Below are 11,470 nucleotides of genomic sequence, written 5' to 3'. Positions count from 1 at the left end.
GGCAGAGATGGAGGTGCTGCCAGTCCAAACACAGTCGTGTTCAGTAAACTAAACACCATCTAAGTTCCACAAAAAAAAATTATTTCACGTTTCCACAAAAATGGTTTGTTATTTTACTATGTCTAGTGAAATCATTTGAGTCTGAAACTACAGAGGACCGTATCACACAAGAGGCAAATGCAACGCGCTACAACTTCCGCAACAGAGTGGACGGTTTTCTCCTCCAGCCCCTACCCAGGACGCTGAGGGCCAGCTCTCCGATGCCAGGGTCGCCAGTCTCGGGCGGGTTGCTCACCACGCAACGGTAGGTTCCGGCATGTTCCGGCATCGACATTAGCAATAAAACAGAAATTCTCCTCATCGGCACCAAATCAACCCTCACAAAACCTGACAGCTTTTCCATCACTATCGACAACACTTCAGTTTCCCCCTCCCCTCAGGTTAAGAGTCTGGGTGTCATCCTCGACAGCACACTATCATTCCAAGCACACATCAATAACATCACCAGGTCTGCCTATTACCATCTCCGCAACATCAACCGCCTCCGCCCATCCCTCACACCCCATAGCACAGCCATCTTGGTTCACACCCTGGTCACTTCCCGCATTGATTATTGTAACTCCCTCCTCTTCGGTCTCCCCCTCAAGTCCATCCGTAAACTCCAACTGGTCCAGAACTCTGCCGCCCGTATCATCACCAGAACCCCCTCCATTAATCACATCACTCCTGTTCTTCAGCAGCTTCACTGGCTCCCGGTCAAAACCCGCATCCACTACAAGATTCTACTCCTCACCTTCAAGGCCCTCCACCACCTCGCCCCTCCATACATCTGTGAACTCCTACACTTCAACACCCCCACCCGCACTCTCCGGTCCTCCTCTTCCACTCAACTTACTGTTCCACCCGCCCGTCTGGTTACCATGGGGTCCAGGGCATTCAGCCGATCTGCCCCCCACCTTTGGAATGCCCTCACACCTGTCATTCGTAACTCCGACACTCTTTCCACATTCAAGACCCATCTAAAAACCCATCTTTTCAAACTGTCATATTCCATATAATTCATTGTCTATCACACATCTCACCACCCCTGTGTAAATTGTTTTAATGTGTCTTGTTCTTGTTTTTTATCATTGTTGATTTTGTTTTTTAACTATGCCCTGTAAGGTGACCTTGGGTGCTTTGAAAGGCGCCCTCAAATAAAATGAATTATTATTATTATTATCTGACACGTGCGTGTCGTTCAGCTCGATATCGGCGCTCCAAGGGATGCCCGCGAAGCCCACCCTACCAGTGAGGGAGGGGTCCTCAATCACCTGACCGTGGTCATAAACAATCACCTGAAGACGGAGGAGGAGGGGTGAGGGACACATCATGTGATAGCATGTTAGTTCACTGATGTCAAAGGGTTCAAAGGGAGAGTGTGCGGTGTTGTGATTCAAGGGGAGAGCCTGGGAGAGCCTGACCTGGGAGGGAGAGTCTGGGTGGGAGAAAGGAGCCAGTGTCCAGATGATGTTGAGTCTGGACAGGGGGCTCATGGTGAAGAAGGAGCAGGGCAGGGTCACCGAGTCCCCCTGGACCACCTCCACACTCTCGTCCCTCATGGTCACCCTCACTGCGTCTGCACAGAGGGGGACAAGACAAAGCGGGCCAGGGCCAGGTCAGTGGAACAAAGAATGTGACACAGCCTGAAAGAGAAAACGACGACTTGATGCATTGCTTTGTTTCCTTGACAACAAATCAGCCCTTGAGAAGGGTTTTGTACATGATTATATCATCCGGATAAAAGGTTTTGAAATGAGTAAATTACTATTATATGAATCAAAATCTTGTCCAATATGAGGTCCCTCCAGGTTTTGTGTTTGTTTTTGTCTCATTCTGTTGCTGTGCTCCCTCCCCTGTGCTCATTACTGTAATCATGAATCTTTCCCTCCCCCTCCTCTGATGCAGGCAGCCCCGGGTACCTTTGTGTGTGTGGGAACCGACCGGGGATATTGGCTGTTAATTACACTTGACAGTGCTGAAAGAAAACCCAAACACATCTCATCACAAAGTGGCAGAGGCAGAACAATAGTCACTTCATTAGGCCTTCACTGTCATGTCTTTCTCCATAGAAAGCTGGGCAGCACTTTACATTGAGGTTACATGAACTACCATGTCACTATGTGGTCATACCTATGGTCAAACCTAGCTTTGTGGAACTTGCTATGAAAGTACAGGGTTTTGTGTGAGCTGAATGTTATTACAACTGTAAAAAGGGACAGTATGAGAAGGGTTAAAGGGGCAAGTGAATGCTGTAAAGGGCCAGTAGAAGGTTGTGTAACCAAAACAAGATCAGTGTTAACATCATCGTACCCCTGGAAAGCTCAACCTCCCCCAAACTAAGTTTTACTGTACTATCTAGTACCGCTGAAACACGATGAAGCTAACTACAATGTTGTCACTGAAGGTGTTACCATGTAGTCATGTTAGTTGATAAAAACGTATGTGAAGCACTCTGTCACATTGCTTGTCAAAAGGCCAAATAATACGATTACATTTATTAATATCTAATATACTTTATTAAAGTACAAACTTTCTAAATGTTGCATGGACAATTTTACACATCAACGAGTGTAAAATATATTATGACAAATGTATAAAATATGCTGAAGTAACACAAACGCATCCACCTGGTGGATTTTATGCAACGTTTCACTGCTTTCTAAATAACGGCCTTGCTTATTGCAAGTGACTCACCATGCTGACGAACAGAAGTTAGCAAATAAGCAGTCCAGAGCAGCCACCTCCCAGAGTAGCCCATCACAACATGAACACTGTCCGTCATGTAGGCTAATGTCTGCAGCCCGGCAGGAAGATTAGGAAGCAATGACCAGGCATGCATGATCTATTGAGTGACCCCACCAGTCCTGCTCCCTCCCGAGGCTCCCCCCTCCTTCTCACCCCCTTTCTGTCTCTCTCTCTCTTGCTCTCTCTCTGTGTGTCTCTCTCTCTTTCTCTCTCCGTATTGCATTCAGGGTCGCAACAAAAACGGCTTTTTTGAAGATACGTTTGAATTCTGAATGAAGGAAAGGGCCCCTGAGGCTGAGGTTTCAACATGACAGCGTGGGCTCAGATCCTGGTTCAGCTGAGTTGGGTTCTGGCTGGGGGACTCCTGTGTGTCACCTCCCTCTTGTCATACTATCAAATAAAACATGCCGACAAGAAAATTAACATCTTTAAATTGTGCCTTAAACATATATTTTCCCTCTAGCAGTTTCGGCTTTGTTTGGGACAGATCAGTGACCGGTCAGGGAAAGTGAGGCACAAGTAGGATTCAAACCCATCAGGTCCGTGCAGAGGGACCTTCACTTACAAGGTACACACTTTGTTAGTGAAGCTACCAGGGCCCCTGTGACGACTTTCATGACTCTCTCACTACGTCTCCCAGGAGACAGGAGAGAAAGTTGGCCATTACAGCTAGTTCACCTGCTCGTTTGTGAAGCACACCTGTCAGTCGTTAGTGTTGATTGGCAATAAGATCAAGTGACTCGTCACCCATCCAGATCCTTTTGATCTAATGCAGTAATCCTGGTCCAGTGAGAGCTATCCTACTTCTTAAAAGTTCTCAGAACAGATTCCAATTTGTTGGTAATTGAATTGATGTTATTGGCATTTGAGCCACTGAAATACTGTAAGAAGTGTTGAATTTCTTAAATAATGAAATGAATACAGATACATTTTAATTCAACTTTAAATTGTATTCATAAAATACAATGTAACCGTGTAGCTGTACAAATATTTTTAACTTAATTTTTACTTTTTGTGACCAAACAAAGCACTGATACCAGAACAAGACCAAGACATGTCATACTAAATGTGGATATGGATCACTATTAGAGGTGGTTTGATAAGGAAACACAAAAGTACAACCTTTTAAAACCATTGACCGCCACAGGAGGCAAATTAATTTGCGGAGGTCTGGTGCATGACATCAGTTGTAGGGTAAAAGTTAACATGCAAGTTTAAACAAAAGCTTAGTGATGGTTCATATAGCCTGAACGGTGTGTAGTTTGTCCTTTGATGATAAATTCCAAATGTGCTTTCATCAGATATGATCCAACAACATTACCTTTTTGCCGATAATTCTACCACAATACATACATAATACAGTACATATGTCATGAAGTTCACAGTAAAATTCAGCAATGTTAGCTGACAATGTTTGTATGAATGAAGTCTCTGACTTCCTCCCTCTGTTTCTCTACATGTGAGGAGAGCTCCTTTTACTACCTTCTCTTACAGCATGGACCTTTGTCAAGACGTCTTCACTGAGATCTCTCTGTTTGGTCCTAAGTCTATCTCCCCATCCTTCGCCTCCATCTGTTAGAACTACTGGGGCAGGTGTTAGCAGTACTGGGGCAGGTGTTAGCAGGACTGGGGCAGGTGTTAGCAGTACCGGGGCAGGTGTTAGCAGTCCTGGGGCAGGTGTTTAGCAGCAGTGTGAGGTTCAGGGTCCTTGGTGCTCCGTGGGGCCTGGTCTCCTGTCAGGTCAGAGACCCTGAAGCCCCCTGTACGTCTGTCTGCACAGAGCCAAGCTTCACTGTCACCACCCATCTACCGTGGAGGAATCATCTGTACGTCTGGATCCTGTCTGACATACTTCCTGTACGTCTTCATTTAATGAGGGTTTAACACATGAATGTACATGATATGTTAACATTATAGACAACACTCTTGTTTAATTATGCTCTAGTCCCCTCTAGTGTTCAGAAGAGGAAACTACAGGACTTAATGCTCTTTAAGACTTGTTCTCTCCCAGAACATTAACCACCTTATTCTCCTCTGAAAACACTGTTCAACAAAAAGCTCAAGACGGATTCTGTGGGTATGTTGTATTATTTAATAGGTAGTATAAAATATAAATGCTTAAATGTTTTTTTTTAAGTTAGTTGATGATTACAGAATTCCCGAATAACCATTTGTCCAGGATCTTAACAAGTTTAACAGCAGATACACAGAATAAAAGGATATTTACAGACATTATCACAGTATGAATCAATCTCAATTCTCTGGCTATGTCAGCTGTTCAATCCCACCTCTATAAAGAGGAGTTGTGTCAGTAACTTCTTCCTCCACCTCCTCCTCTGGTCCTAGGTAAGACTTGTTCCATGCACTAACTTCATGGACTTCATCTAAAAACTTAGTACTGAGATCTATTAATTTATACTGAAGTCTATCCATCTCTATATCCTTCTTTTGCATCTCTCTATCCTTCTCCTGAATCTGTCTGTTGAAGTCTCTCTGCATCTTAGTGTGTGAGATCATGATGCTCCTCTGCAGCTCAGGTAGGACCACCTTCATCAGGTTTCTCTCTGCTTCAACTCTGGCCTCTCCTTCATAGTTCTCCCTGAACTCCTCCATCTCCTGCCTGTGTCTCTCCTCCCTCTCCCTCCTCTCATTCTCTCTCTTCTCTCTAAATCTCTCCAGCTTTCTCTCCATCTCCTCTCTCTGGTCAGTCTCTCTCTTCAGCTCTCTCTCCAGCTCTCTCTTCTTCTCCTCATCCCTCTCTTCCTTCACCTGTCTCTCCAGTTCAGATGTTCGATGGCTGAGTGTTCGGATGTCTCCCTCGTGGTCCTGGATCACTCCCTCTATCTTCTTCAGAGAGTTCTGCAGCTCTGTCTCAAACTTCTCTTTCCTCTCTGTCTCCTCCCTCTGTATCTTCTCCTCTCTCTCCCTCTGAATCTTTCCCTTCATCTCTGTGACCTGGGCCTCTGCCTCCTGGTAGGTCTGACTGCTGTAGAAGCTCTCTCTGTTTCCTGCCACCATCTCCTCTACCTGGTGCAGCAGCTCTGGGACCTGAGTGCCATGGGCCCTGTCCTTCATGTTGAGGACGTGGTACCTGTTCCCACATTTCTCTACAAGCTGCTGGAGGTCCTGACTTGCTGTTTGGAGAAACTCCTCCATGCTCTGCTCTCTCAGACTGTCATCATGGGTGAACAGAATGACAGTGTGCCCCCAACAACCCTCTCCAAACATGTCCTCCAATCTCTCCATGGCTCCTCTCTCCTCCCCCTCAGAGGCCTCCACTGGTACGACCAGGAGGAAGGCGTGGGGTCCCGGGGCGGACAGACGGACACACAGCCCCACATCCTGTCTCATCTCCTCCAGAGAGAGTCCAGGGCAGAACCAGTCTGGAGTGTCCACCAGCACCAGCCGTCTCCCACACACGTCCCCCTCTCTCCTCCTACCCCTCTGGGTGACTGCAGAGGGGCTGTCCTGGGCCCCAAACTCTTCTCTGCCCAGGATGGTGTTTCCTGCTGCCCTCCTCCCAGCCCCAGTCCTCCCCAGCAGCACCAGTCTCAGCTCAGACACACTGGGAGACACTGGAGGGTCTGGACTGCTGCTCTCTCCCCCCACTGCAACACAACACAGGGACATGGTCACACCACTGCTCTAGTTGGTTTCTAGTTGGAAAGGAAAGTACATCTAGGATGATATTAACTACTCAATTAGCTGTGTTTAAAAACGTGATTAATGTCTGAAAAATACAGACAACATAGAATAACATGAATTAAAGGCTATAATGATCATCTCTATCAGAATAAATCAGAATAAAAGTTCCTCACTGCAGAGCAGTATACATAGCAGTATCAGGACGTTTGAGATTATAAACCTTAACTCTATAATCACTATGAAACACACAGGAGGATAGAAGATGTAAGGACAGTAGAGGATGGGTTAGATGTTCAGGTGTTTGTAGGTGTCTGTAACAGAGTTGATGACTCACTGTCTGGAGGCTTTTCCATGCTGTGTCTCCTCCTGACTCCAGGGACCACAGTAGAACCTTCATCCTGTGGTAGTGGTGGGTCTGTATCTGGGGTCTCTCCTCCCACTGCAACACAACACAGGACACAGCTCAAACTACTGACGTGAGGGTCACCCTGGACATTCATACCAGATGTTCACCTCAACAGAGTCATCTGACTATGATACTGAACACAGCATTAGGTTCCTGTAGGTGCATGACCAGTGAATGGACTGGGTCAGATATTCAGGTGTTTTAACAGAGTTGATGACTCACTGTTTGGAGGCTCGTCCATGCCGTCTCTCTTCCTAATTGGTAGTTTGGGTTCTGCTACTGAGATCTCTCCTCTCTCTAACACACAAGATGAAACAACCATTCAGTGGGCATCATATTTAGAGGGAAGTATTCAAACTAAAACTTCAGATTATAACACTCACCAGTGGTTTTAACCGATAACTCATTTCTCTGTCTCTCTACCTCAATGTTTAGGTCACATATCTGCTGTGCTGAAATAATTGAAAATAAAAACCATAAACATACCATTTCCAAATACAAAACACTTGAAATGAAATACAAGTTTTGCCATGAAATCTTACCAAGTTTAATGTTTTCATTTTTGACATTTTCCACATGTCTGTCTCTCTCCTTCAGCAGTTCATCTCTCTCTCCTAGTTGTTTGTCCTTCTCTTCCAGTCTCTTCTGTGTCTCTTTACCTTCACTCTCTAGTCTCTCCAGTCGTTGGTCTCTCTCTTCTAGTTGTTTGTTTTTCTCTCCCAGTTCCTCCTGCCTCCTCTTTAGTTCTTCATCTTTCTCCTTCAGCTGCTTGTCTTTCTCATCACACACTTTATCTCTCTTCTTCAGCAGTTCATCTCTCTCTCCTAGTTGTTTGTCCTTCCCTTTCAAACTCTTTTTTAATCTGTGAATGTCCTCTGGACATTTATAGTCTAGCTGTATTTCTGGAGGGTTATATAAAAATATGAATTAAGATTTGAAATCAATACATTAGAACAGCTGTTGATATGCAGATATTTATTTTGATATCTAATGTTTGTTGTTGCCTTGTCACAAAAACCGGTACCACGGTACCAAATTGTGTACTCTGACAAAAAAACGCTACAATACCAGAATTTCTGACATTCATGCAGAACATCTCAGCCATCACCTTCCACCCTGTCCTCATACTGCCCCACTGCACATTGTTAGGACCTGGGCTTGCACTGTGTCTAGCTTGGTCAGAGCAGAGCTGCTGCCCCATAGACAATACACCCACAATCTATAACTGCTCAAACCAGAACCACATACATTTATACTCACCAAGCAAACAAGCAGATTCCTCTCTTCTCCTCTTGTCCTCTGGGCTTTCAATTTGTAAATACTCTTCAGCTGAAACAATGATGGAGAACTGACATGTTAGATATATTACACTGCAGTCATACATTCTCTGTCAAGCTACTTGGAACATATACAGTTCAACTTCTAATACCATCAGCACAGCAAAATGTGTTGAATACTTGTAGTAAAATATAATTGTATACATTATAAATGATTTAATGTTCCATTTCTTAACCAAATACAGCAAACTTTGATTGAATGTATATTCCTGACAGTTTATCCTGTGTTGATGTTTTACAACAAGAATGTTTCTTCTGTTTCACAGGTCAGGCAGTGAAGTGCATTCTTTCAGATATGTTGTAGTTTGAACAACATATTATTATTTTTATTCTTCGTTTTAAGCAGATTTGTGTTGTACGTCTACTAGCACCACCTACTGTAATGGAGTGTGGTCCAGAGACAGACATGTAAATCCTCCCCATTGGTCTGGTTTCTCTTAGAAAACGACCAGTAAAGATCTCTCTCTGCTTGTACAATCCCACAACAAGGCCTCCACCATCAGTCCTGTAATGCCCTGAGCCCTCAGACTCACCTTTAACCTCTCCCTTTCCCTCTGTCCATATCAGGGCCTCAGCCTCTGCCTTACTGATAGACACCATCACCTCATCCCCCTCCTCCCTGAGGGCCTGCTTAGCCAGACTGTCTGCACTCTGGAACCCACATCAGTTTGACCCACACCCCCATCCTCCTCACACCATTGTGACCTCGGAGCACCTCATACAGCAGGTCCTGTCTACTGTGGGATGTTTAGGACTGTACACTCATCAGAACTGCACTAGAGTCTGAGCATATAACCACTCCAACCTCCTCCATCCACTGTAAGGCCAGTCACATCACCAACAGCTCCACTGTAAATACAGCCAAGTGATCTTAAAAGCACTCTTAGACCATGACCTCCCTATCAGGTACAACAAACGCTGCCCTGTTCAACCAGACTGTGGATCTTTTGACTCACCTGTGAATATTTTGTAGTCATCCGTTGTACACAGAAAGCACCCGACTATAAAACATCTCAGCTAAGTCAGCTCCCACCCTGTCCTCATACTGCCCCACTGCACAGTGTTAGGACCTGGGCTTGCACTGTATCTAGCTGGGTCAGAGAAGAGCTGCTGCCCCATAGACAATACACCCAGAATCTATAACTGCTCTAACCAGAACCACATACGTGTTCACACACACTTCTTGCACTTGGCAAACACTTTTTCAATATGATCAGCCCAGGTCAACCTCTCATCAAAATAGACACACAGAACCCTGAGTACCTGCTCCCTCTCCAAATCATTCCCATCCAACATCATGCAGACCTCCTCCACTACCTTCCTCCTGGTGAAGAACACAGTGTTCAACTTCTTAACCCAGAAGTTTGACTAACATATGACCTGGACCCAGGCTCATGTGGATCTCAGGAGCAAAGCTTATTATGGGATACATCTGAATAATACTGTGAGTGTATCTCTGCTCACAGGTTTGACCATGAAGGGAGGGTTTTCAGATATAAAAATAATGACACCATGAAATTTTAAAGAAATCAATAGCAGTGTTATCTTCAAAGTCTATAATATATTGGTACATTCTTAACCCATGATGTTGTGTGTCATGAAACAGTTATATGAAATTACTCACCGTATACTGACGTTGTGTAGAAGGATATGGAATAGAAAGTTAAACATCATTAAAACAGAACACATCAGTATACTGTGTGAGTTCATCTTAAACATTGATGATGAATAACATGTTAGTGTCAGTAACCAGATTTTTTAAAGCAAGGATGCTCTATGAGATGCAGCTGCTGTATGTTAATGGTCCTACATCAACATACATCCGTGTAATCTATAGCGCTATGCATGTTACATGTTTTTTCAACATGTTCTTCACTATGCACCACTGCTAAGTAATGTGAGTCTGTGTCATCAAACACTATAGATATATATACAAGCTCAGAGTATGGAGTGGTCAGAAGGGGCAGCATGATCAGCTAACCACCACCAATGCTCCAAATCCTACTTACATTTGAAAGTATAATTTTATTTGTACATGCAGAGAGACTGTGTCGTCATAGTTCATGTAGAGATGTTCAGATTTATGTTCTTTACTTTCAGAACAATGACCCTCCCTGGATCACAAACCCACTTGTAGATGACCTGACAAATGTCCCCTCCTCTATCTGACCTCCTGTAGTCTCTCAGCCTCAGAGACAAGTTGCCTCTCTCCAGCTCCTATAGGTGACCAGACTCACTCTGCCCTCATAGCCCCTCCCCTCTATCACCTGGACATTCTTATACAGGTTAAGTACTGGTCTGACTTCTACCTGAACCCTGTAAAGGTGTCTGCCTGTCCTCCCTCCATCACATTCTCTCTGCCACCTCCAGTCCAGGCTACCTCTGTCCAATCAAACTAATACGCATCAGCCCAGTAAAGCACGGAACAAATGTGACCAAACTCCCCTTTGTCAATAAGAGTTCTGTATAAATTATCTTCCGTTCCTCTGGTCCTTGTGCTAGCATGTTGTTGTCATTTCGTCAACTTTGCATGTACGCTGCTGTTGCCATCGACCTGCTTGTCTGCCAGCCCCCCGCCTGCTGCTCTTGTCTGCTGCTCCCATTCCGCCTGTCCTGCTCTCCTCGTTTCCCGGCTCCGGCTGTTCGCTTCCCGGACTCGTCTTCCGCGGTGGGGATGGACCTCCTGGACCTCCGCTCGTCCCACGATGAGTTCCCTTCCCGGCTGGAGAGGCGGTCCTGCCTGCAGCGTTCTGGCCGCGTCCTCGGGGCCCCCGGCCGCTTCTCGAACGGTGCTGCTCCGGGCTCCTCGGCTTCTCTGGGTCAGACGGCTCCGCCCTCCGGTCCCGTGCGTTGGCCTGGCCGTCCCCCACAGTCTCCGCCCCCCGGGTCTTCTACCTGGGATCACTCTGGGCATCGCTCCCGGGCTCGGCGGCCGTCTGTGCTGGCACCGGATTCTGCTCCTCGTCCCTGGCGGCCATGGCCTCCATGGGCTCTCTGCTGCCTCCCTGCCCCGCACCTGCCCCTGCGTGCTCCGGCCTCGCCTAGTACGGGCCACGCCCCCCTAACCTTGTCCTGTGCTTTTTCCCCTGAAGGTGGCTCCACTCCGGACGTCCCCCCGTCAGGCCCCTGCCTTCACGCTGGCCCCGGCGCCTCCCCCTGTCCGCCCCGTGGCCCCCTCTGCTTCTAGGCCTTCCCCCGTGTCTCCCTCCCTCTGGGCCGCTTCCTGCTGGCAGGCTCCGCTCCAGACTTCCAGCCCCCTCCTGTGTCAGCCTTCATGCTGGCTACGGTACCTCCC

At 46.3% G+C, this 11,470-nt stretch overlaps 1 protein-coding gene across 2 annotated transcripts; it reads right to left on the bottom strand.

Moving 5' to 3' along the window:
* Positions 1-4,864: 4,864 nt before the first annotated feature.
* Positions 4,865-9,454, bottom strand: LOC124463591 (trichohyalin-like). Of its 2 annotated transcripts, XM_047015360.1 has the most exons (6): positions 8,099-9,454; positions 7,381-7,740; positions 7,222-7,290; positions 7,061-7,135; positions 6,767-6,871; positions 4,865-6,395 (listed from the first exon to the last, which is right to left on the bottom strand). In XM_047015360.1, exons 1-6 carry the CDS (start codon positions 8,220-8,222, stop codon positions 5,053-5,055), a joined length of 2,076 nt encoding a protein of 691 aa, XP_046871316.1. In that variant the 5' UTR covers positions 8,223-9,454; the 3' UTR covers positions 4,865-5,052. The 2 variants fall into 2 exon arrangements, with proteins under 2 accessions (XP_046871316.1, XP_046871317.1); XM_047015361.1 differs by lacking the exon at positions 6,767-6,871.
* Between the last annotated feature and the right edge of the window lie 2,016 nt (positions 9,455-11,470).

The sequence above is a fragment of the Hypomesus transpacificus genome, unplaced genomic scaffold (assembly GCF_021917145.1).
Source record: "Hypomesus transpacificus isolate Combined female unplaced genomic scaffold, fHypTra1 scaffold_30, whole genome shotgun sequence".
NCBI lineage: Eukaryota > Metazoa > Chordata > Actinopteri > Osmeriformes > Osmeridae > Hypomesus > Hypomesus transpacificus.
The sequence above is the reverse complement of the archived record's forward strand: the minus strand, read 5'-3'. Positions and strand labels throughout refer to the sequence as shown.

Excerpts from the sequence above, each read along its gene's own strand:
- LOC124463591 (XM_047015360.1), bottom strand. The coding sequence starts at position 8,222 with ATGTATGACTGCAGTGTAATATATCTAACATGTCAGTTCTCCATCATT. Across the intron at positions 7,741-8,098 it reads GGAATCTGCTTGTTTGCTTG|AAATACAGCTAGACTATAAA; the intron begins GTGAGTATAAAT and ends ATAACCCTCCAG. Across the intron at positions 7,291-7,380 it reads AAATGAAAACATTAAACTTG|CACAGCAGATATGTGACCTA; the intron begins GTAAGATTTCAT and ends CAATTATTTCAG.